Source organism: Eurytemora carolleeae, unplaced genomic scaffold (genome assembly GCF_000591075.1).
Source record: "Eurytemora carolleeae unplaced genomic scaffold, Eaff_2.0 scaffold150, whole genome shotgun sequence".
NCBI lineage: Eukaryota > Metazoa > Arthropoda > Copepoda > Calanoida > Temoridae > Eurytemora > Eurytemora carolleeae.
The window spans coordinates 276,213-302,145 of NW_019396434.1; the positions used below are offsets into that span (position 1 = coordinate 276,213).

The 25,933-nt window shown below is 32.0% G+C and overlaps 1 protein-coding gene across 1 annotated transcript; it reads right to left on the reverse strand.

Moving 5' to 3' along the window:
* Nucleotides 1-218: 218 nt before the first annotated feature.
* On the reverse strand, nt 219-14,402 carry LOC111703252 (spermine oxidase). Its single transcript, XM_023475143.1, has 19 exons — nt 14,178-14,402; nt 13,536-13,611; nt 13,140-13,268; nt 12,343-12,390; nt 11,738-11,785; nt 11,249-11,322; nt 9,932-10,047; nt 9,314-9,369; nt 8,659-8,738; nt 8,330-8,405; nt 7,529-7,641; nt 7,095-7,234; nt 6,349-6,433; nt 5,604-5,706; nt 5,176-5,223; nt 3,687-3,807; nt 3,337-3,437; nt 2,051-2,138; nt 219-869 (listed from the first exon to the last, which is right to left on the reverse strand). The coding sequence occupies exons 1-19, from the start codon at nt 14,356-14,358 to the stop codon at nt 774-776; spliced, it is 1,779 nt and encodes a 592-aa protein (XP_023330911.1). The 5' UTR covers nt 14,359-14,402; the 3' UTR covers nt 219-773.
* Between the last annotated feature and the right edge of the window lie 11,531 nt (nt 14,403-25,933).

A 25,933-nucleotide genomic window follows, 5' to 3' on the forward strand; every position in this document is an offset into this window, starting at 1 on the left:
ACTGAAACACTTGTAAACTGTTTTATAATTAAGAAATAATGCCAGGGAACAGTTGTAAATCATGCATTGCCATCTTGCATGGAGGGTCACTTGAAATTACACTTACAGTCCCTTTTAGGATTAAATTACACTTGTACATGTACATACAGTCCTTTAAAGAATTGAAATTTTAAGGATTTCTAAATCAAAAGACTTTTAATATTTTTGAACATATTTCATTTATTCCATGGTAACTGCCATTAAACAATTCATACTAAATTTACAAAATAGCATCAAAATAAAAATTTTACAAAAAAATCTGGATTTAGCTCAAGACTAGATTTAAAAAGTCATGAATGATTATAATATTACGTTATTTTTTTTAATCTGTACATTTGAGAAAACACGGAACATTTTAAGTGATTTATATAGTTGTGCATTAAAAGCAGTCTTTTTATTTTGACTAGTTCAACTTAAAATATATGGCAAGCATTTTCTGACCTCAAGTACTGTTTTACCAGTAAACAACCCGATATGATTACTAATCAGGCCAAATTTAACTAATTTCTAAACTCTACAAACCATGTTTCTGTCACAATTATATGTTATTTAATTCAAAGTTCAATGCGAACCAGAAATTGTGTAATTTGCAATTGTTGTAACTGACACAACTCTAAAAATGTGCATTGCATTTTTTAAATAGTAGTTCAGTTGCAAATTACTAAATCCTTACACCGACATTGAAGACGACAAATGTTGGAACGTTTTCTGGTTCTCACTGTAGTCTTTGGTCTTTATCTTGGCGTGACGAACTGACCATCGTCTCGTCTTGGTCTTGATCCACTCGTCTTTGCTCTGTAGTCTTCTAGGTTTTTCTCCCCGCAGCTTACCTAGAAAATAGACTTTTGTAATTTTCATAACGTAAACTAAAAAAAATTTTAAAGTTTTGAAAAAAAAATTTAAATCTTTTAAAATTTCTGTCCACAATTTATAGAAATTACCCTTAAAGTATTTCAAAGGGTAATTCTATAGAATATGAAGAGAATTGTAAATCGGACATCTTAACTCTTTAAATGGAGGTTTACTTAAACTTGTCGGTGGTTTTTTTTAACAATCTTTTAACATATTAAAACAATACGCGAAAATAAAAATGATAAAAATGTAGTTTCAAGTGTCCAAAATTCACAGAACAAACCCACGTATTTGACGGATGAGAAAAAATAACAGATTAAATATTTAAATAATTACATCAAATTGCAAATTGTTTTCGCTATGCATTTATTAAGGGGAATATGAACAAAATTTTAGATGATTTCGCCCAGTTCAAGAAAAAATAACAATTTGGAGGCTAATATTCAAAATAAATAAAAAGAGATTTGACTTGTTGGATACAGGGTGTCCTAATAGAGAGAAATTATACTATTTGGATACAGGGTGTACAAATAGATATCGGAATTGAGTGACTACTTTTAAATGATATTTGAAATCTTTCAAATTATTGCAGAAATCAACTAAAAAGAACCAGTTTCGAAAATTTTAATTTCGGGATTTCCAAAATGTATTCTTCCAATTTTGTATTTACAAAACTGACGGGAGAAATCTAGAAAATTGAATAAAATAAAATCTAAATTTTTAAACTGACAACTCAACAAAAAACCTAATTTTTTATCAGAAATTAGAGAAAATTCTTAGATCGTCAAACTGTCTTCGAAATAATCAACCAAATAAAATGACTGCAGGGAAAGCTAGAGACAAACAATCCCTAAATTTATTTTATCTAATATTTGTAGAAGATATGCTGATACTAAATGTTGTCTTTTTTTACAATCGTCTTTGATGGCAGTTTACTTTCTTCTCTTCTTTCCAATGTTTATGGGAACACCCTGTATCAGATTTAATCAATTTAATTCATTATACGGTGGTTCACATATAAACTGTGAAACAGAAAGACGACATCAGACAAAAGCTTGCAAATCAACTTTAAGTAAAATGCAAGTACAGTACACAACTTCGCGGTTTCTGACTAAACGTTGTCTTCCTAAATCCCCAGTGTATGGGTAGCACTGCCTACCTCTTGTAACCAACTGGACAGATCTGAAACACTGGCATCTGTTAGATTATAGCTAATCTCTCCCTGCTGTGTTATTTCCTTCACACTCCTGCACAAACATATTTTTAATACAGAGAGAATCAGAAAACTGTGGATAAAACAGAGGTACTTTTTTAAAAACTCCCCACTGGACCTTAAGGAAGGGGTGGGGGGGGGAAAAAACATTTTAATTGAACTTTAACTGGCAAGATTTTTATACTATTTTTGATACTTTGAACCCAAAAATTAATTTAATTCCTTTAATTAAAATAATTTATTTAAACATTCAGCAAAATATTATTTCAAGAGGGGGGGGGATGAGGTTTTAAGTTATATACCCCTGGATTAGGTTGTCAGCAACATTTTATTTGAAAAAAGACGAATATTTGTTGGTTCTAACTGTAAAGAATTAGAGGAATTTTCAACAATATTCAGCTAAAAAATGTTCAATACATATAAACGTCAAGTGTTGATATTTAGAGTGGCATGTCCGATTGACAATGGAACCATCAAAAGCTTGGTCTGATTCAGAGTAAATCAGATTACCATTATTTCATTTTGAAAATTGACTATTTTTAATTAAGGTTTCTTCCCTATGATATTGCGAGAAAAAATACAGAAAAATTGTAAGAATTTCACACTTGTCAAAACCAACAGTATCTTCCACATCATCGACGTGAACAAAGTACACAATTTTCTCGAGGTATTAAATAATAATATAAAAGGATAACTAATCAAAAACTTGAAAAATCATTTAATTTTAAAACACAAAATACTGGCTAGGTATAATTCTTTGAATGTTTATAGTCTTTATATGTCTACTGTCAACTAATTCCATGAATCCAAACCCATCAAAGCCCGAAGGTCTTCAAATCGGCCTGTAAACAGGGTTGTTTATTCTTCAGAATTTCCGGAGGGGGGGGATGGAATAATTTTTGATGAATTGGGGAAAAATATGAAAAGGGACTTCAAAAAGCAAGTTTTTCCATTCTTAACATTTAATATCCTCAATTGAGCGGAAAACCCCTAATGTTTTTTATATATTACTTTGAGGACAATTTTCTACGAGGGGGGGATGAATGATTTCTTAAGAAAATATACACTCCGGTCGGTCAAACATCAAAATCCTTTTAACCGTTTTATGATGCCCAGATTCCGAACTTAAAAATAAATTCGAAAAACATTTGTATCGCTAACAATATCCAGTTGGAGGAATAATGAAAAGCGTTTTTCATTATTCTAAAATTCGATGAACCCTAATAGTTTACCTTATACAAAGCTGAGCAGCTGATCTACCAGTTAGATAAGCTCCATGTCCAGTACTGTAGAAGGAAGGATGACAATGCTCACCAGCAAAGGCTACAACCGGCTTAAACAAATATCAGTTCTATTTTCATGATATTCGAAAAGATTTCAAAATAACTCCAAAATTATCAAAATAAAATTCCCCAGTTATTATAAAATTTTATCAGTAAACAAATAATCTCCCCGAGGCCCAACTTCCCGTTGATTTAAAAACCCGCATAAAAGACAGTTTCAAAAAATAAACAAAGATAAGAGAAACCATTGAAACAATTAACTTAATAAAAAGATAAAAAAGATAAAAAATAAATCTTACCACTCGTTTCTTTTTGTTTGAGAAGAGTGGTTGTGCAATGGTTTCTATATCCGCCTGTGTACCCCCTGTACCAATAGCAGTGTAGGAACCTCCAGTGTACGGCTGACTTCCCCATGACGTACTGCAAAATAATAACAATGCAAAGAACTCTAATTCTGATCTATATTTTTTCTAATCCTTTTAACTTATCAATCTTCAGAAAGATCTTAAGAAAGATCAATCTTAAGAAAGATCACAACTGATACAACCATGAACTCCAAGAATTATGAGGTTTGGAGCCATTCATTTGCATAAAAACTTTTTAACAACTAATATTATCTATCATTGCATTAAATATATAATTTTTATTTTTATTTACACCATTTAAAAAAATAAATAAGAAATTAAATTCGAAATAATAAAAAACGATTCTATAAACAAATATTTGGCTTTTATATCCACCAAAAACCTTTTTTTTCAAAAATTTTCAACATGATGAAATAATTCAGAATGATACATTAACAATTTAAATTAAAAAGTGCATTTTATTTGAGATTAAAGTCTTGATTTTTGTTTTTCTAAATGTCACAAATTCCTTAAAATGTGAAGAACTATTGCAGTTTTGTATAAAGATAGACAAATTTTATATTATTTTAGAGGGGTCTCATATACAAATCAAACAATATCAGCGGCAATTTACAAGACACGGTAGTTTTTGTGAAATCCTTGTATTTATGCTTTTATTGTATGCTTTAGAAAATATTGAAGAACTATTTTTTAAAAATCGAAACAAAGAATTAAGATAATCTAAATATCTATTACATCCTATACTAATAGGATAGGACAGCTTCGTGTCCTATCCTATCGTTTTAATAAGTTTGTACCTATAAATATAAATATATATTGAAAATTAGAGGAACTAGTCATATAAATAAAAATTGATACACAGAGGGGGGGGGGGCGCAAAAACTCGTTTACATAGGACAGATCCTCGTTAATTTGCATCTTTATGATAAAATGTAATGCTAAGGAATTGATAGTTAATATAATCTTTAATTCATGATGTCTTCAAAGATATTAGATAAGTCGTTTATAAAGGTCGTCTTTTACACATTCAATCTTAATGTAAAATTTTACAGAAAAACAACTTCATATCAATTGAATTAATTAATATGTCAAATTTGTTGATTAGACGATTCTTTAAACTCTGACTGAGTCTACTACAGTGAAACCCTTAATAACGAATACATCGGAAGAATTTCTCAAATGTCGTCTTGACAATTTTTCAATGAGTTTTATACTTTATTACGTAAATAAGTCACATTTTATAAGGATGAACAACTTTTATGAAGATTTATTTGTATGCGCATTATGTATTTCCCTGAAAAAATTCAAATAATTCGTAAATTCTTAGACAAATATGCATGAAATATCATATTGACAAAAAATACGAAATCAATATAGGATTTTAGGATAAATAAACCAAAATATTTAAAATCTTAATACTTACAAAATACAGCTCTTTGGTCTCGGTATGTAAGGGTCAGCAAGGAATTTCCTGCAAGAAATTGATAGTTTAAATAACAATTTAATCAATGCTTTTTATCCAATATTTTCTATGATTACTTTTTGGGATTCATATAAGTTTTATTTCATTTTTTCTAAAATAANGGGGGGAATATCAAAACACCGATTGAAGGTTCAGATCTCTTTTGCACCTGAAAGGGTTTCTCAAAAAAAAATTATTTCAAATTATCTCCGACACCATTGTTTTTGGCATATTACTTAATAAACCCAGAAAAAAAGGGTAATTATCGCATGAAAACATATTAGTCAGTGACCTCAATTTTTGGTCCGTGCAGATGATCAACAATTGAGACTGCTATTTTTTTTCAGAGACTCCCTACCGAATTTTGGGGTGCAATAATCCAGACTAACCTAAGTATGGAGGTGCAGGCGTCTGCTACAACATTCATCTTCAAGTTTTCCATATACTTAGCTTCCTCCCCGCAAATCCAGGCTAGTAGCACTGTATCTGATACTAAACAATCAACCAATCAATTAATAAACTCTTTACCCAGGCCGCATGTAAAATCTATGCTAAGATGACCCATAATGTAATGGTTGGCTACTAGCGCGCCGGTCAGAATGCTCCAATGTCTATTTTGACCTCGGAAATGTAATCCTTGTCCCAATTTTGGTAAAGTTTGATGTATCTCGTGCTAGTTTATAATAACCTAGCAAAACCTAGCAAATAAGCATTCGAAGAGATTTTCTTTTATTGCGCGCGCGCGCTGACATTTAAGCCTTTGGAGGTGAATTTTTTGAGCGCGCCGGCACTTTTGCTCAGATCCGTTCAAAACCAAAAAATGCATGTAATATACATAATTTTAAGCTCGCATGCAAAATATCAGCCTCCTAGGACAATGCTATACACTGTTTATACACTGTTTAAATTTCCCGGAGAGTAATACGTTTCGTGCCCCCCCCCCCCTTTAATGTTAAGTGTCTCTGCTCCGCAAAATCTCCAACCTGTTTTATAGAGAATCCACTAAAGAAATAGAAATATTTAGATAGAAAATGAACATATTTTAATTCCTTTAATGGTTCTCTCAAATGATGCAATATGCTCAAGCTCAACATAATCCAGGATTCTGTTACATGTTCAGGAGTACATTTTTACCTTTACAAAATGAGTAGATCTTTCTATACCAGCGTTCTGCCATTGGGACTTCCTTCTCATTTATACGGTTCCATAGAACTATCACCTAGGTTGGTTGATAGGTGGGTAGGTAGGTAGGTAGATAAGTAGCTAGCTAGGTAGGTAGGTAGGTAGGTAGGTAGGTAGGTAGGTAGGTAGTTAGGTAGGTAGGTAGGTAGGTAGGTAGGTCGGTAGTTAGGTATGTAGGTAGGTAGGTAGGTAGGTAGGTAGGTAGGTAGGTAGGTAGGTAGGTAGGTAGGTAGGTAGGTAGGTAGGTAGGTAGGTAGGTAGGTAGGTAGGTAGGTAGGTAGGTAGGTAGGTAGGTAGGTAGGTAGGTAGGTAGGTAGGTAGGTAGGTAGGTAGGTAGGTAGGTAGGTAGGTAGGTAGGTAGGTAGGTAGGTAGGTAGGTAGGTAGGTAGGTAGGTAGGTAGGTAGGTAGGTAGGTAGGTAGGTAGGTAGGTAGGTAGGTAGGTAGGTAGGTAGGTAGGTAGGTAGGTAGGTAGGTAGGTAGGTAGGTAGGTAGGTAGGTNGTATTGAGGTATGTATGTAGGGTAGGTAAGTATTTAGGTATGTATGTATGGTAGGTAGGTATTTAGGTATGTATGTAGGGTAGGTAAGTATTGAGGTATGTATTCAGGGTAGGTAAGTATTTATGTATGTATGTATGGTAGGTAAGTATTTAGGTATGTATGTAGGGTAGGTAAGTATTTAGGTATGTAGTAAGGTACCTCTGATATATCTGGGTTGAGGAAAGGAGCATCATAAGCTAGAAAGATCTTGTTAACCACACCGAAAACAAGTTTAGACATTGAGCTGACCCTTTTCTCTGGTAGCGGGGGGTCAAACAGGCTTTTAGAGGACAGTAGACCTTAACATTCAATATTATATTTAAACAGTCATTTAGAATAAATTTTCTTGTTATAAAGTACAGATTTTGTATCGCATTGCACTGTTATGGTATCGCATTGCACTGTTATGGTATATGTAGCAACTGTTAAAACTGATATATCTGAACATGTTCACTCTTCAAGGCACTTCAGAAAGAAATATTTTAGTTACAAATTACAAAATCATTAAGAGGCATTTCATTTTAAAAATAAAAAAAACAACGAGAGTTCCACTAATTTTTGTACTCACTGTACCCTAATAATGTTAGTCTTACCTAGTGGTACAGTGCAGATCACGTGATCCGCTAGAAAAATGCTTCCATTCTCACATTCAACCTTTACCCTTGGTTTACCCTTTCGTTTATATAAATTCTCAGTACTCCCTCGTCTAAACAAAGTAGAAAAATCATTTAAAGATAAATAAGCTGCCTGGGCCGGCGAAAGTATTGAATTTCACCCTAAGTTTAAACTCGACATAAAAAACTTATTTTGTTGCTTATTTTGCCTGCTTTATTATTCAAACACTGATGTTTTTCTTAAATAGTCTACAGGACATCACGTGCCTCGTTTTCTAGGACACCATTGTCCTGTTAAGTGTTAACTCAAGTTGTTACATATTTTTATGAAAATTGTTTTTCACATATTTTTAAATATTTAAGGGGAAAATTTAATGAAAAATGGGACTTTTTATTTTTATTTAAAATCATTTATTTTCCCAAATTCTGTTATAAATCCCCTAAAAATTCCTAGTGCCGAAATAAAAAGATTGTTGAAGATTTTATTCAATAAATGTGGAACTAACATCTACTTTTTTTTACTCTGCAGAGGTTTGGTCCGTCACCGAATTTTAGATTTCATATAAATTAAGAGGTATCCAAAATCTAAAGCTAAAATAAGGTCCCCCCTCCCTATTTTTTAAAAACCTGAAACCTGAAATATACCTTGATGTACGGCAACTAGCTGGCAGTGAAACAGCTGAAATATACCTTGATGTACGGCAACTAGCTGGCAGTGAAACAGCTGAAATATACCTTGATGTACGGCAACTAGCTGGCAGTGAAACAGCTGAAATATACCTTGATGTACGGCAACTAGCTGGCAGTGAAACAGCTGATATTCCATTTATTTGTCCAGTATCTAATCCAACATCATCTAAATAAACCAGTATTTTCAGTATATTTAGATATAACACCCACACCCTGAAGCTTGGGGGAGAATGGGGGGGGGGGATAGGACAAAAACTGAAATTTTTACCTCTTTTTAATGACACAATAAAAAACTATCAATTAAAAAGGATATCTTCATCTTTTCGTGCTCAGACGAAGGGTATCTTAGTGAATCTGACAGCCCTTCTTTAAATGAAGGGTTGAAGTAAAAAATACGCGAACAGTCCCTTTAAACTTACCGTCACCTCCCACAGATTTGACAGTGTTAACTGATGAATCTGATCCATCTGAATCGTATCCAGTCTCGGATTCGACATGCCTGAGCAAAATGTCAAAAGGATTATAAAAATTGCAAAAAAAAAATTGGAGAAAAATATTTTTTTTATATTCCTGTAAAATTTTTATTTCTAACTAATTTTAAATGAATGATTATATTTCTGTATTCAAACCAAAAGGGTCGAGCAAATTAATTTTAATTTGATGCGAATCCGCCCTGAAAAAAAATGGTCCCGGATCCCAGTTTTGACGATTTCTTCGAAATTTAAAGATATTTTTTTCTCTTCTTTTAAGCTGCCTCTTTCATAGATTATGAAGTTTTTATTAATTTCCTATTAACTTAACAATTAAGTGCTTTGAGAAAACTTTTCTTTGGCATGCTTTGGTTGATATTTATCTTGCCCCTTGGATCCGGATCCGTGGATCCTTTTATTTTTGTGGATTGGTTTATTTTTGCGGATCAGAATCCAGTCTAGTCCAGTCAAAATGTTGTGGATCCAACAAATCCAAAAAATTTACTTAATGGTTACTCTATTATTTTATTAAATGCATTTAAATTCTAGTTAATTTTTAAATAAATAAAAAATAAAAATACAATATGTAAGAAAGTCTACTTACTGCCAGTGTATGGTTTTGATGGGATGTTGTTTAAGTATATTATCAGCAGGTATATTCTATACAAAATATTATTTTTATAAACTTGGTCAACAAAATTTACGACATCAATTTAAATTGATGACCAATAATAATGCAAATTTGAATATTTTTAAAATTTTTATTTTCAATTTTAATTCTTGTTTTTGTTTGAATTTTCTGTCATATCCATCCCGCCAGGTGGTAGCTTCGACAGCGGCAGTCTGGGCACCACGAAATGGTGAGGAGCTTAATTTTTTTTATTTGGTGGGGGGGGGGGGTCGACAATATATCCCTCTTACAAGTCGTCATTAGTAAGCTTTCATAGTGTAATAATTTTAGCGTTTATTTTATTTTTACTACAATATTTTTTCTTCTTAAAATATAAAGAAAACACAACAATGAATTATTTTATTTTAATTCCAACCACCATATGCAAAACCTAGAGTATCCTGTAAGTAGAACAATACATAGATAGTACCTTGAGTATAGGAGCTAGGACACTAGAGTATCCTGTAGGTAGAACAATATATAGATAGTACCTTAAGTATAGGAGCTAGGACACTAGAGTATTCTGTAGGTAGAACAATATATAGATAGTACCTTGAGTATAGGAGCTAGAACACTAGAGTATCCTGTAGGAAGAGCAATGTTACCACCAGGAAGCTCTGTATAGCTTCCAATGCTTAGCAGATCAATTTCATGCATAGTTCCACACCCTACAGTACAGAATTAATTAGTTTAGTGTTAACACCCTTTTTTACAGTACTAGACCCTGCAGTACATAATTAGTTTAGTGTTTACACCCGTATGTACAGTACTAGACCATGCAGTACATAATTAGTTTAGTGTTTACACTCTTATGTATAGTATTACACCCTGCAGTTCACAATAAGTTATTTCAGTGTTACAGGGTTTTGCAAAAAGGATGATACTTCAGAGACGACTGTTCGAAATTGAGTACACTTAGTGCTGAGGATCCGAAGGTTCCGAGTACCGCAATATGTTAACTCCCAGATCAAGATTGAAAAAAGAATGCTGATCCAAGTGGCAGAATAAGAACCAATTTCGGAATTTTCTTTGGTAGTAAAATAAATTAGACAAACTTTAAGTAAATATTCATGAGCTAGTTCCAAGGGGGATGTACATTTACATTGTACATGAATTTATTGGGGAAAACATTCTAAATGCATGCAAACCACGTCATACAAATGATGTTCTATCCTAAATTTAACTATGCTCCCCCCTAGAGAGGAACATAGAAGAACACCAGGGAGTAACTTTCAGGGTTTTAATTAAATAATTGTTGATTTGCTTATATATTATAAGGAATATTATTATCTATTGTTTACAAAGTTTACAAATTTCAGATAATAAATATAAAAGATTAATATTGAACCCAAGCGTTAAGCATTTGTCTTAATGCTCCCCCTGTCTCTCCCCCCCCTTTCATCCACCCTTTCATTCCCTCCCTTTCATTCACCCTTACATTCCCTCCCTTTCATCCACCCTTACATTCCCTCCCTTTCATCCACCCTTACATTCCGTTAAAGTAATCAATGGATGGAAAATTTTTAATTTTCATATAGGGAGCCCCTCTTGACAATTCGCTTAAAGCTTTACAGAAGCATTTCATTGTTAATGATTGTTTCATCCACCCTTACATTCCCTCCCTTTCATCCACCCTTTCATTCCCTCCCTTTCATTCCCTCCCTTTCATCCACCCTTACATTCCCTCCCTTTCATCCACCCTTTCATTCCCTCCCTTTCATCCACCCTTACATTCCCTCCATTTCATCCACCCTTTCATTCCCTCCCTTTCATTCACCCTTTCATTCACCCTTTCATTCTCTCCCTTTCATCCACCCTTTCATTCCCTCCCATTCATTCACCCTTTCATTCCCTGCAAAGAAATTGAACCTGTAATACAACTCTCTCTCTTCATTAAGTAATCAAATATCAGTCGTCTTAGATATCGTTGCTGAGGGGGGTATCTAGATAATAAAACCATCAATTTATTTATCAATCAATCAATCAATTAATCAATCAATTTGTTAATCTTTTTTATCAATTAGTCAGAACATCAACAATTAATCAATCAATCAGAGCAAGAGAAATTTAGCGATCCATAAATTAATAATTCAATTGTATATATATAATCGATCTTAGAACTATCAATTGATCAATAAAATAAACTGAAGGGAAAAAAACCATTCATCATTATCAATCAATCTATTATTCGCTTCATTTGCTACTCGATTGAATCACTTAACTTATACAGAAAAGATGGATCTTAATCATTAAAAAATCAATAAAAATTTTTTCGTAAAATTAGATAATAATAAAATATAATATTTTCATTAAACATAAAACAATTAATCAAAAATTTCCGCCATAAATATTTCTAACCTTTGTAAATATATATTAATTTCTAGCTCCACGTGTTCTCCAACAGTTCTAAAAAAATATCATCAAGGGTTTCCTTTAAAAGTAAAAATACTTCCATAACAAGCTGGAAATTAAAGCCTAAACTTGAACTTTCGTTTCATTGTTTAATTGTTCGTGGCTAACTAAAGCCCGTGAGCCCCTTTACATGGCCACGCATGTGGCTCTCCTAGCGTGCACAAACCAAGTAAGTAAGTAACCAAGTAAGCAATTTTTTCAACCTTGCACATTTTATCAACATATTGTGGGCTCAATTAAGAAATAAAATGAAAAGTTGAAAAAAATATGTAGACCTGGATTTTATTCCCTTGTCTTTACATATGTTTAGCTTGTCTGTTTTTAGGTCTGTTAGTTTGTTTGTTTATTTGTATCTTGAAAAAAACGTAGAAAAGGGCTAAATTTTTTGTTTTGAGGAAATTCTCATGAATTCAATAATTTAGGCTAAAAAATCGATTAAAAAAGTTGGAAATCAACACTGATCAAAATAAAAAAATCCACAGCAAAAGCTAAAATTATTACCAGAAGATGGGTACAATGTAGTTCAATATTAATAAATAATAATTACTTACTTTACCCCATCCGGAGGTTGATATTTACACAGGAAATACTCCTCACATCTAAACCAAAAAGTAATTAGTTATCTCATTTTATTTTTTTTTCCTTTAAAAAAATGTTCTGAATTGATATAATCTTTCTTAGAAAACTTAGGAGCAAATTAATATTGAAAGAAAAATTTGAAATAAAATGTTTTAGTTCTTTGCCTTCCTTTTATTCCCGGAAAAATAACTTTATTGAATGATCAAAATGGTTTTTATATAAAAAATGTGCGTTTTTTTAAAAATCAACTGCCTTGTGTTATCATACGGAATAAAATGTTATTTAGTTTTACTTTTTATTATTTAATTGCAGTTTAAAGTGTTAATCTTAAACAAAGTGAGAGATAACATTTCTTAAATTTAAAGCAAAACAAATTGTACCTATTAATCTGGGAGGGTGGGGGGAGGGGGATTAAGTCAAAATCATTATACAGCGAGGCAGTGCTTACGATCCATTTAATTTTCATGCACTTTACCTTTCCTGATTTTTTTAGAAGATGAAATTTTGAATTCTTTTCTTTCTTTTGTTTCTCATCTTTATGCAAAATCTAGAAAAATCATTTAGAAATAAGGACATTTCTCTTTTTTCAGCACATTTTTTTGTAGTTTTTAGTTGATATTTTGTCCTTTGAACCGGATCCAGGAATCCAAAATGTTGCGGATCCAACGTATATACGGATCCTAAGCACTGCAGTGGGGGAAACAAAAGAAGACAAAATGAAAATTACACCATTGATAAAATCGCATAAAAATATTCAGCTTTGTGCTACCGTTTAAAGAACCAGAAGTAGGCTTCATATATCTCTTGTAGAACCGGAAACGGAAGTCTTCTGCCCTCCTCTGTAGTGGCGACCACGTTGTGTGGTGTACTGCTCTGCATAACGTCCACAAGATTGTTACTACAGGTTAACAAATAGTTCATACCACACTGATCAAAGAACACAAGGGGTTGGATTTTTCTTAAAAATACCCAAGATATGTTCTAAAAAATATATTAGTGATATACAGTCAATTTTTGGGAAAAGTTTAAAACATTTATATTTCTAACTTGCAAAAGAGAACATTTTTTTTAAATTTACAAGGGGGTCCAAAAATCGTATACTAGGACAGACCCTTAATATAAATAAGCGAAAATTCGACAATTCTGTTTGGCGTAAAATATTTGCCTAACAGCCAGCTCATACAAGGGATTCCCTAGAATTCCGTGGATCCAGTGTGCTCCCAGCTCAACCTTACTTCCATCTAATCAATATCAGTACACTAGTAAATATAGGAAACTTTAAAAGTAATTTTAAATGACCCTGCATATCAAGAATTATTTGTTCGATTTACATCGATATTCTTAAAGCACTTGTGTATGATCAAGAATAGAGCAATTGTGTATGATCAAGAATTGCGCACATGAGCATGATCAAGAATATAAGCACTTGTGTATAATCAAGAATATAAGCACTTGTGCATGATCAAGAATTAAGCACTTGTGTATGATCAAGAATTTAAGCACTTGTGTATAATCAAGAATATAAGCACTTGTGCATGATCAAGAATTAAGCACCTGTGTATGGTCAAGAATTGAGCACTTGTGTATGATCAAGAATTGAGCATTTGCGTATAATCAAGAATTGAGTACTTGAGTATGATCAAGAATTGAATACTTGTGTATGATTAAGAATTGTGTACTTGAGTATGATCAAGAATTGAGTACTTGTGTATGATCAAGAATTGAGCACTTGTGTATGATCAAGAATTGAGCACTTTTCTGTAGGCAAATTGTCAAAAATTGTATTAATTTTTATCATGAAACTAACCTATTTGCATTGTTGCTACACGGCCTCCTAATCTATTTCTAGCCTCCAGAACTTTAAAATCTTTAAAACCATTTTTGGCAAGATGACTGGCCGCCGATAAACCAGCGATTCCAGCGCCAATGACGATAAACTGATGGTAGTTTTCGTCATTTTTGTCCGGCGTCGCCCATCCCTCGGCCATTTTTCGCCGAATATAAACAGCTGATTTTTCAGTGAGAGGTTTAGTGATTGAATAAAAATGTAAACAAGCAGACAAACTAAGATAATCGATCAGCTGATCACGACATGTTGAAATGTCGTCTTTCTAGTTCTTCAATTCCGATTTTTTAAGATTAAAAATTTTCAATAATTTCAGGTTATCCCACAAAATGTGAAAGTGGCAAAACGACTTAAAAATCGTCTGTAATTTTCAAAAAATATGCTACATTTTTTTTTCAAATTTTAGAAGCAATTAATTCTAGTGATATTAATTACAAAATGCCCATTTTTGGTGGCTCATGGGGCCGGGTGTAGGAATTAAAGGAAAATACCAGAAGCCGCCCTTAAAAACTGTAGCACTGCGCATTTCCAAAATGAGGTCTGCCTTCTTTTGGCCTTTCAACATTACCCGCGATATGAATATTTTCATTTAGACTTCGACAATTTTGGTTTTATTTAATGAAATATGAACTAAATTCTTAATATCTCTATAATTTTGACAGCACAAAAAAGCAGACCACATTAGGAAAATTTTGAGTTCATTGCTTCAAAATTAATGCATATTAAAGTAGAGTAGGTTGACGACTGAATTTCACAAATATATTCCAAGATCAAAGACGACCGTCTTGCCACTGTCATGTTTCGTAGGACACCCTGTAAATTATACACCATGTGGCCGTATTTAGTAATATTCCCGGGGGAGGGGGGTTTAGATTTTTTCATTTCTTAGAGGGGCTCATCGCCCATTAGGACCCCCCCCCCCTAGGAATCATAGATATCACTGCATGATCAAGTTTTACAGGCATTATTTTGCATCATTTTTGATGCTAAATCTGATCAATCTTAAGCTTTTTTTCAAGCTTGAAAAGGGTTTAATATAATAAATCCTGAAAGGTTTTCCTGCAGCAGTATGCGTAAGTAACTTTTGTAAAGAATCCACATTTGAAAATAATCAGTTTTAAAATTATTAAATTGGATATTTAATCTAAACTTGATCGGACAAAGCTTTTAGTTGTGAATCGGACATGCCAATCTTTGTAAAAGTAGGGTCCATTAAAATTATGTCTTCAGATAATTATAAGCTTGATTGTATATATATCGTTCATTTCTTTTAGTTTAATTATTTAATTATTTAATTATTAGTTTTCCTCTACATTAGCATTCTTGTTAGTAAATCTGATAAAGATTTACAGTTTCAATTTCAATTAATTTGAGGTCTTGAATGTTTTCTTATCTAAGCATCTGGCATTCTAATTAGAACTGGGCATGTTCTTTATTTATATAGGACTGGGCAAGTTCTTAAAATTATTAGGACTAGAACGTTCTTTATTATTATGGTTTGGACATGTTCTTAATGTTGTTAGGCCTACAGACAGGTTCATAATATAATTAGGACAGGACATGTTCGTAATACTATTAGGTCTGGGCATGGTCTTCATATAATTAGGACAGGACATGTTCTTAATATTATAAGGACTGGGCATGTTCTTAACATAATTAGAACTGGGCACGTTCTTAATATTATTAGAACTGGGCACGTTCTTAATATTACTAGAACTGGGCACGTTTATAACATAATTAGGACTTTGAGCGTTCTTAACACTACTAGGACTGGACACACTCGTAAGATTATTTGAATTGGGCACTTTTCTGAATATTATTATGACTGGACACTTTCTTAATATGTTTAGGACTGGGCAAGTTCTTAATATTATTAGGATGGGCAAGTTCTTAATATTATTAGGACTGGGCAAGTTCTTAATATTATTAGGACTGGTCACGTTCTTAATATTATTAGGACTGGTTACGTTCTTAATATTATTAGGACTGGTCACGTTCTTAATATTATTAGGACTGGTCACGTTCTTATTATTATTAGGACTGGTCACGTTCTTAATATTAGTAGGACTGGTCATGTTCTTAATATTATTAGGACTGGTCACATTCTTATTATTATTAGGACTGGTAACGTTCTTAATATTACTAGGACTGGGCACAATATTAATATTATTAGGACTGGTAACGTTCTTAATTTTACTAGGAATGGGCACAATATTAATATTATTAGGACAGGTAATGTTCTTAATATTACTAGGACTGGACACAATATTAATATTATTAGGACTGGTAACGTTCTTCACAATATTAATATTATTAGGACTGGTAACGTTCTTAATATTACTAGGACTGGGCACAATATTAATATTATTAGGACTGCAGGCTGGTTCAATTGATATTTTAAAAACGTACTTTGATTTTGGATTTGATTGGTGTAAAAAGAAATCCGAGAGATTGTTTTGTTCTACCCATATCAACATGAATTGATTACTTGACACAAACTCTACTTTTCTAATCCTTTTAGTTTTGCAACCTTGTCCAATTGATATTTAATATTTTAAACTCAAAGTTCTTCAAATAAATAAGTTTAACAATAATCACAAAACCTTCACTTAACAATAATAATTAAACCTCCACTAAACAATAATAATTAAACCTCCACTAAACAAAAATCACAAAACCTCAACTTAACAATAATCACAATACCTCCACTAAACAATAATAACTAAACCTCCACTAAACAAAAATCACAAAACCTCCACAAAACAATAATCATAAACCTTTACATGAATAATCACAAAAGAAACAAAACCTCAACTAAACAATAATCACGGAATCTAAGCTTAATAATGATATCAAAACTTCAACCAAACAATAATCACATAACCTCCACTAAACTGAAGCAATAATCGCAAAACTTCAACAAAACAATAATCACAAAACCTCCACTAAACAATATTCACAAACCTTCACTAAACAATAATCACAAAAACTCCACTTATCAATTATCACAAAACCTCCACTAAACAATTATCTCAAAACCTTCACTAAACAATAATCACAAAACCTCTACTAAAGAATAATCACAAAACTTTAACTAATTATTAATCACAAAACTAAACAATAATCACAAACCTTCAATGTACAAGTAATTACAAAACTTTAATTAAAGCGTAATCTAAACTTTCCGAACAAGTATATTACATGCAATGTCATTTAAAGAACTAAAATTTAAACTTTCCCTTTTAATGATTTTTCAAATGAAATATTGTAGATTATTACATTTTAATAGATTATTAATCATAAATACATTTTTCTATATTTATGAACGATGAATGGTAGAGTATTTCCTTTTATTACACGTGGATATAACTGTTCTGTCAATATTTCAGAAAGATATGACTTTCAATCACAATTTGACCCATTAAACGTAATTTTTTAACCATTCTTCATAAATACTTTTTTGTCTGTATATACGTTTTGAGTGAAAGTATAAAATAAACAAATCCGTAAGTTTAAAGATTGTTGAATTATAGACCAAAACACGTTTGATTTCAAGTAGAAGAAACCAAATGCTTCTCACTCTGGTTAGTTTGGGGTGAATAATGTTAGAATTAAAAAAAAACTTTTTATAATTTTGAAAAAGTTATCTATTGAAAACCATCCAGCATTTATTTTGAAGTAAGGTATTTTTATCATTATTATTGTTGTTATTATTTGTAGGAAAAGATTATTATAGATCTATCAATCCATCAATTTATAATAGAGGGGGAGTGAGAAATCGTGCAGTATTCTTCATACCGCATCATCCATATAAACTTATAGACAGGGGCGTTTATGAAGCTTTTCTAGGGTGGGGAGGTTAATTTATATACTGTAAACTGTACAATTTATATTCTTTTTTCAGAAGCAAGCATTTAGTCTTGTTTTAAGATTTTTACACTATTTTTTTAAGTAAGGGTGGAGATTCGATCGAATAAAAAGTCTGAGATCATATTTTAAAAAATGATTTTTTTTTGAACCCCTGATTTTAAGGAAACATATATACAGTAGATCAATATAAATAGATCGGATCCATCCAACATCAATTAAAACTGCAGACACATAATATCTAGTTTATCCGTCATGTTATTGGGATCTGTTGTCTGGTTCCTGGTTCCTTGTATGTTTGTCTAGTTCCTGGTTCTTGGTTCCTTGTCTGTTGGTCTAGTTCCTGGTTCCTGGTTCCTTGTCTGTTTATCTAGTTCCTGGTTCCTTGTATGTTTGTCTAGTTCCTGGATCCTTGTCTGTTTATCTAGTTCAAGGTGCTATGTCTGTTTATCTAGTTCCTGGTGCCTTATCTGTTTATCTAGTTCCTGTTTCCTTGTCTGTTTATCTAGTTCCTGTTTCCTTGTTGTCTGTTTATCTAGTTCCTGGTTCCTTGACTGTTTATCTAGTTCCTTGTTCCTTGTCTGTTTGTCTAGTTCCTGGTTCCTTGTCTGTTTATCTAGTTCCTTGTTCCTTGTCTGTTTATCTAATTCCTGATTCCTTGACTGTTTATCTAGTTCCTGGTTCCTTGTCTGTTTATCTAGTTCCTTGTTCCTTGTCTGTTTATCTAGTTCCTGGTTCCTTATCTGTTTATCTAGTTCCTGGTACCTTGTCCGTTTGTCTAGTTCCTGGTTCCTTGACTGTTTATCTAGTTCCTTGTTCCTTGTCTGTTTATCTGGTTCCTTGTTCCTTGTCTGTTTATCTGGTTCCTGGTTCCTTGTCTGTTTATCTAGTTCCTGGTTCCTTGTCTGTTTATCTAGTTCCTTGTTCCTTGTCTGTTTATCTAGTTCCTGGTTCCTTGTCTGTTTATCTGGTTTCTGCTGCCTTGTCTGTTTTTAAAATATTTTATTGCCAGTTATTGTGTCTGTTCGATGTTTTTTTGTCTGTATTTTGTCTGAGTCTCTGTACAACATCAAATGTCTGTTTTCATGTGTCTGTAAAATGTCTGTTCTTGTTAGTGTCTAATATATTCTTGAATGAATGCTAAGTTAGAACAAAAAGCAAACTGAATTCTTAACATGAAGAATACAACATGAAACAAACCAATGAAGCCAGATACATACATTATTAGATAGATATTCAGATAGATACATTATTAGATAGATACATAATCAGATAGATACATTATTAGATAGATACATAATCAGATAGATACATTATTAGATAGATACATAATAAGATAGATACATTATTAGATAGATACATAATCAGATAGATACATTATTAGATAGATACATAATAAGATAGATACATTATTAGATAGATACATAATCAGATAGATACATTATTAGATAGATACATAATAAGATAGATACATTATTAGATAGATACATAATCAGATAGATACATTATTAGATAGATACATAATAAGATAGATACATTATTAGATAGATACATAATCAGATAGATACATTATTAGATAGATACATAATAAGATAGATACATTATTAGATAGATACATAATCAGATAGATACATTATTAGATAGATACATAATAAGATAGATACATTATTAGATAGATACATAATCAGATAGATACATTATTAGATAGATACANCCACTCCCTCGCCAGAATTGAGTGTACGAACAAAATATTGTACAGACCTATTGTACTGGCAAAATAAATTATGCGATTGAGATAATTTTGTTTGTGAAACCAAATAGTGAGGGAGAAAAACATTGGTTAAACTTATCCCTGCGCGCTGGGGTAGTTAAAAACCAGGATACGCTAGGGGGGCCCTCAATTTGACCCTCTAAATTCCATGTTTGATGTCCATATATAACAAATGATACATCATGAAAGCTCTTATGCTCTTCTTTTGCAAACATAATTTACAAAGTTGCAAAAATTGAATTTTTTAGCAAAATCCAGCTATTTAGTAAAAATGTCCAAAAAATGATAAAATTTTGTTTTTTACAGGAAAAAGTAGTTATGGAAAATCCACCAACTCATATTCCAAAAAATGCTCTAAACTATAGTCAAATCCAACTCATGCTGCCGAGAAATGTCTCAATACGATATAGGGTTTCCACAAAGTAACCATATTTTTGCGCAAATATCTTTTTTGTGAACTTTTGTGCATGTTTTAAGCATTAAGCGCAATAAGTTTTGCACGTTTTGCGCAAAACCTAAAGTATTGCGCAAAACGTAAATTTTTAGTCAAAACTTGGTATTGCAAATTAACCAAAATTTACAGTTTCAGCACTAAATCAAACAACTGATAATTTGTTCCGCAAAATGAGCAATACGTACTGAATAACGCAAAAGCGGAATAGCGCAATTTTGCAGGAAATTTAGTTTGCGAATGATTACGCAAATAGCTTTCTTTCACAAAAATTGCGCAAGAGTTTTAGGAATGGAAACCTTAACACGAAACAAATAGTTCAGCTGATAAAATGAAAAATATTCTGTGTTGTTACACAAATCAAATATATATACGGAATATCGTTTTATTTAAATCAGATCGTTTATAAAAGGTTTCTTTAAGTTTTTGTCTGTAAAAAGTTCTGAGCATAATTTCTATTAGAACAAGAACTGTGCCAAAGAACTGATAATAGTTATTTAATTGTTTAAATTATATAATCAGAACTATATATAGATCAGAAATATACTTATAAAACATACAATTGCAAAATGATTGGAAGATGAATTGAACAGAAAAATGATCTATTGGAAGATTATTTGAACAGGAAAATGATCTACTGGAAGATGAATTGAAGATCTATTGGATGATGAATTGAACAGGAAAATGATCTACTGGAAGATGAATTGAACAGGAAAATGATCTATTGAAATTTGAAAGATTAACTAAACTAGAAAATGATCTATTGGAAGATGAATCGATATATATATATAACTATATATTTATATCAGTTGAAACGCAACATATATATATATATGTATATATATATATATATATATAGATAGATAGATAGATAGAAAGCCCAAACAATAGATTGAGGTTCATCATGGATGCCCCGAAAAAATAATTGTATTTTTAAATTTGTACCATGCAGTGATTTAATAGATCTTTTATTTTATAGTCACAGTTAGTAAGACTTAATTTTTGACCTGTCATGACTCATTTGATGCAAATAGATTATCAAGTCCAATAGGTGGCAACAGAGAAATGGACCAATTATACACGACGTCACAAGTGTCAAATATGACAAGGAAAACAACAATTTCTCCCATTGGTTAACATGTTTTCCAACATTAAATAAAAAGTGTAAAAACAGAAAATAAAGAACACCTAAAATTGCATCACTGTAAGATAAGCTCTTTATTCTAAAATTATCACTTTTATTAATAATTTTGTCGAACACAAAAACTTAGTTGACACTTGTGACGTAAGAATACAGCTGTACTGAGAGTGTACACATTCTACGTTGCCATCTATTTGATTTGATGTATTTTTTTACGTGTTATTTTTTTTGTTGAGCTACATGTTTTTATTGTTAACGCATTTACTTAGTTGTATTATAAAAGAATGGGTAAAAAATTGAGAGCAAAGTTTTCCTGATCGGACATTTTTATTTATTGCGGTATACTGAAGAGTAATGAAGAGATGGTGTTATTGTTCTTTTATAATTAACCCGTCTACAGGCCAGCTGTGAACTGGGATGTAATTATTTCATTTTTATTACCCCCCTCCGTCTCTTTTTCACCCCCCTTTCTATTTATTTCTTCCCGTCTTATATCTAGCTGTATTAAATAATATAATTTATGTCCTTTCCATTGCAATATTGTCCTTGCAAACTGTTTTTTGGATTTTGTCCCTAAAATTGTCCTTTTGTACATACGTTATAACAGCTCTGAACACATTTGCACAGTTTTTGAGTGGAACCTGACATGGCCCTGATTCTGAAATTTGTGCCTGGCCAGAAGAGGGAGGGGGGGGCCAGCAGCCATGAGTCCAGCTATGAGGCCCTGGTCGCATGCCCCCCCCCCCATCCTCCTCACCTTCTCCTCCTTCTCCTCCTTCTCCTCCTTCTCCTCTTTCTCCTCTTTCTCCTCCTTCTCCTAATCTTTCTGTTTCTCATTTTTAACCCTGATACCATCGATTTTTCTTCACTACTTTAGAAATTAACAGGGTTACAAACCTGTGGAACCTAGGATACAGTCCTGTATTATTAGTCCTAAAAAATGAAAGGAAGTTAAAAATTTTAAATGGAAATTTTCAATTTATGAAATTAGAAATTGCTTTGTAAGAAAGATGGCCTCACAGCGTTAATTGAAAATGTTAAAATTGTAAAACTTTATATTTTTGACAGGAGTGTATGACCTGTTTCCGCCCCCCACCCCACCCCCCGAGAAAAGAGAGGGAGCCCCCTCTCTCTTTTCACCATATAAACCACTAATTGACGGGTTGTTCTGAGAGTTTTAATTTATCATTATTTTATTGGTCTAAAATGTCAGAAAAAGATGAGTTTTGTCCTCTCCTTGTATTAATATTATTTCTGTATTATAGTTTCTCTCCGATAAGTCGGAAACTTTTAAAGTGACGGAATGAGTTGAACTCTATCCCTATCAAAATGATAGAAAATTCATTATAAATTCATTAGAGAAGGGACTTTTCCCAAGATAACAAATTTTAAGCTATTTCAATCATTTTTGTTCTCAACTCTAGCATTTTCGTTCTTATTTCAAACTTTATCATTTCAACAAAATTCAAGAATTTTATTGAAAAAAATGACATGCTAACAATTCAATACAGCATTACTATGCATACAGGACGAATTTTTCAAATTCATACTGTCTGTTTCTTTATATTTAGGAGTCCCTGTAACTGTACACTTGATCCTTTCTTTGCCCAATCATTAAATAATCTATAAAAATATCATGTTCAAGGAAGAAGATTTAATATATCCTTGGAACCATCATGTGCCATGTGTAATCATTCAAACATAGAGAATAGAATATATATTAGAGGGGAGTTTACTAGAAAAAAAGTGTAAAACGGCCATTTTATTGTACTGTTTCCATACTGCATACTTCACATATTTATGCTATATAACCTTTTGGGCCCTGGAATATCATTTTATAGAAAATCTAAAATTAATATTAAAAGAAAACCAAATTATGAAATAGGCTGGTTTCATAATTGACCTATGATCATTTCACATAGACTCTATGCCTTATACTTTACAAACGATGATTTTTATTCACCTAATTAATTATATAGTTTATTTAACAGCTTTAAAAAATTCGAAATTAAAATGAATAGTCTAGGGAACATACTGTATTAATGTACTCCACTGCATACAATTTGTGAACATTTACATGATTTGTACACTTTGAACTCCCTTTCAGGCTGAAAGGGACTGAAAAAATTCATACCGAGAGATTCGCTAAATTCCCCTCTAATATATTTTCTATTCTCTATGGTTTTAGGTCGTCTTTGCAGTATCATCCTGTGTGAGTGTGTGGGTAACCAGTAAACAAAAACATGGAACTTTCCTATGTGTATCTTCCATTAGGTTCGCTAACTCTACTTTTAAACAACTGTTTCACCTTAAACAGCTGTTTCACCTTAAACAGCTGTTTCACCTTAAACGGCTGTTTCACCTTAAATGTCAAATAAATTGTTTATTGCAGAACATTTCATTAGGTTTTGTATTTTTAGTTCTGGGTGGTCCAACCGGACTAATTTAGACTGCAGTAGCTAACAAGCAAGGAAGGGGAAAGAAGGGAAGGGGGAGGGAGGGGAATGGGGGTGGTGGAAGATGAGAAAGGCACACATACTTTGTCAGGGTGGGCTTTACAATACCTCTAACCAGGAAAGGGAAGGGGGCGTAACTAATGAAATTTTTGCCTGGAGGTCCAACAGGTCCTAAACTTGATTGAGCACTGCTGTGGAATCCTAAACGCTTTTTATCTTCAACTTTTTGCGTCATTGGATGAAATTTTCAAGATGATGCGAAATTATTAGTTTTATCACGGGAAAACAAAAGATTTGACGCTTTTTATGACATTTCATTGCAAACACTTTAAACACTATGGTGCTGGAGTTTCTCAGGGATTTTCCCAGCTAAAAATCCGCCAAAAATGTCAAGTTTTTGCCAAAATTTGGTGGATTTCGATTCTTAGTATCCGCGCCCCTGAAAGTTATAAAGGTGCGAAGCATCCTTTAGTTCACTGAATACTGTGTATATGATTTTTTGACATGATTTAAATATTTTCCCTATAAGCGTTTATAAATATAGTTCTTCGGTTATGAATTCGAGAAAATCATCTCAAATGTGTTAGTAATTATACTACAAATTATTGACAACAATGAAAATCTGCGTATGCATTCATCCTTCAATTTTGGTTGTCATGATTTAGAATATTTAAGCAATTTCGAATTTAATTAATTTTGTATTATTTGTCTTTAACTTTTTACTGTTTTAAGAAACAGTAGTTTTCATGATTATTTAGAATATTTAAGCAATTTCAATTTCGAATTTAATGAATTTTGTTTTTTTTTGTCTTTAACTTTTTTACTGTTTTAAGAAACAGAAGTTTTCATGATGATTTAGAATATTTAAGCAATTTCAATTTCGAATTTGATCAATTTTGTATTCTTTGTCTTTAACTTTTTTACTGTTTTAAGAAACAGTAGTTTTCATGATCTCTAATATCATAACTTTAATTACAATAATCTACGAATTTCTTGTATTAAAGCCAGAGATATTTGCATGATTTGCATAATGCATTTAGATATTTGGTTTGCAGAGTATATAGATAATATATTTGATGATTATATGTTGATGAACGGGGTTGAAAATATATTCGTATAAGAACATGGTGGGGGTCGATGACAAATTTAAAATTATTATTTCCTTAGTTTCAGATTAAAAATACGAATCTTGAAATTGAATGGATACATATTAACCCCTGGTGTAAACTATAGGTTGATTTAGTTTGGCCCCGGGATATTTTTACACTGACTCATCATATATTTATATATATATATATATTATATTCTCTTATATCTATGCATTATCAACCAAATTCGAATATAGATATTGCGCTTTGGATGTTATGTAGACAAAATTGTATATTATTATATTATCCTATATCTATATATCATCAAACAAATTCAAATATAGATATTGCGCTTTGGATGTTATGTAGACAAAATTGTATGTTATTAAATTATCTTATATTTATATATCATCAAACAAATTCAAATATAGATATTGTGGAAGACGATAGTTCGACCTATAATAAGAGAGTTCCACAACATCACAGAGTACCCTGGAGCAGAGAGGATTCGTACGAGGCATTATACTTTTAGTTTTCATGTGTGATATGTAAACATTGTTAAGTCTGTTAAGCTAGGCTCAATTACTTAGTCTGTTAAGTTATGAAAATATATATTGGAATAGTTATCCTTGCGTTTTACTAGAGACCGTCCTCGCGTTATCTTATATCTATATATTATAAAACGGCTGGACCGATTGGGCTGACATTTTTTGTGGACACTCATGGGTGGCCGAGGAATTTTATAGGCTAAACAAAATAGAAATTTGTTTCCAACATTTTTTTTCAAATTTTTTTTCCACTGGCAAACTTATCAAAACCAACTTAATTATTTATATATAATATGCATTCCTTAATCAGACAAAGCTTTAGAGAGTATTACCGAGAATCGTAAATGCAACTCATAAACTGAGGGATCAGTTGTGAAGAATTTCAACAACAGTCC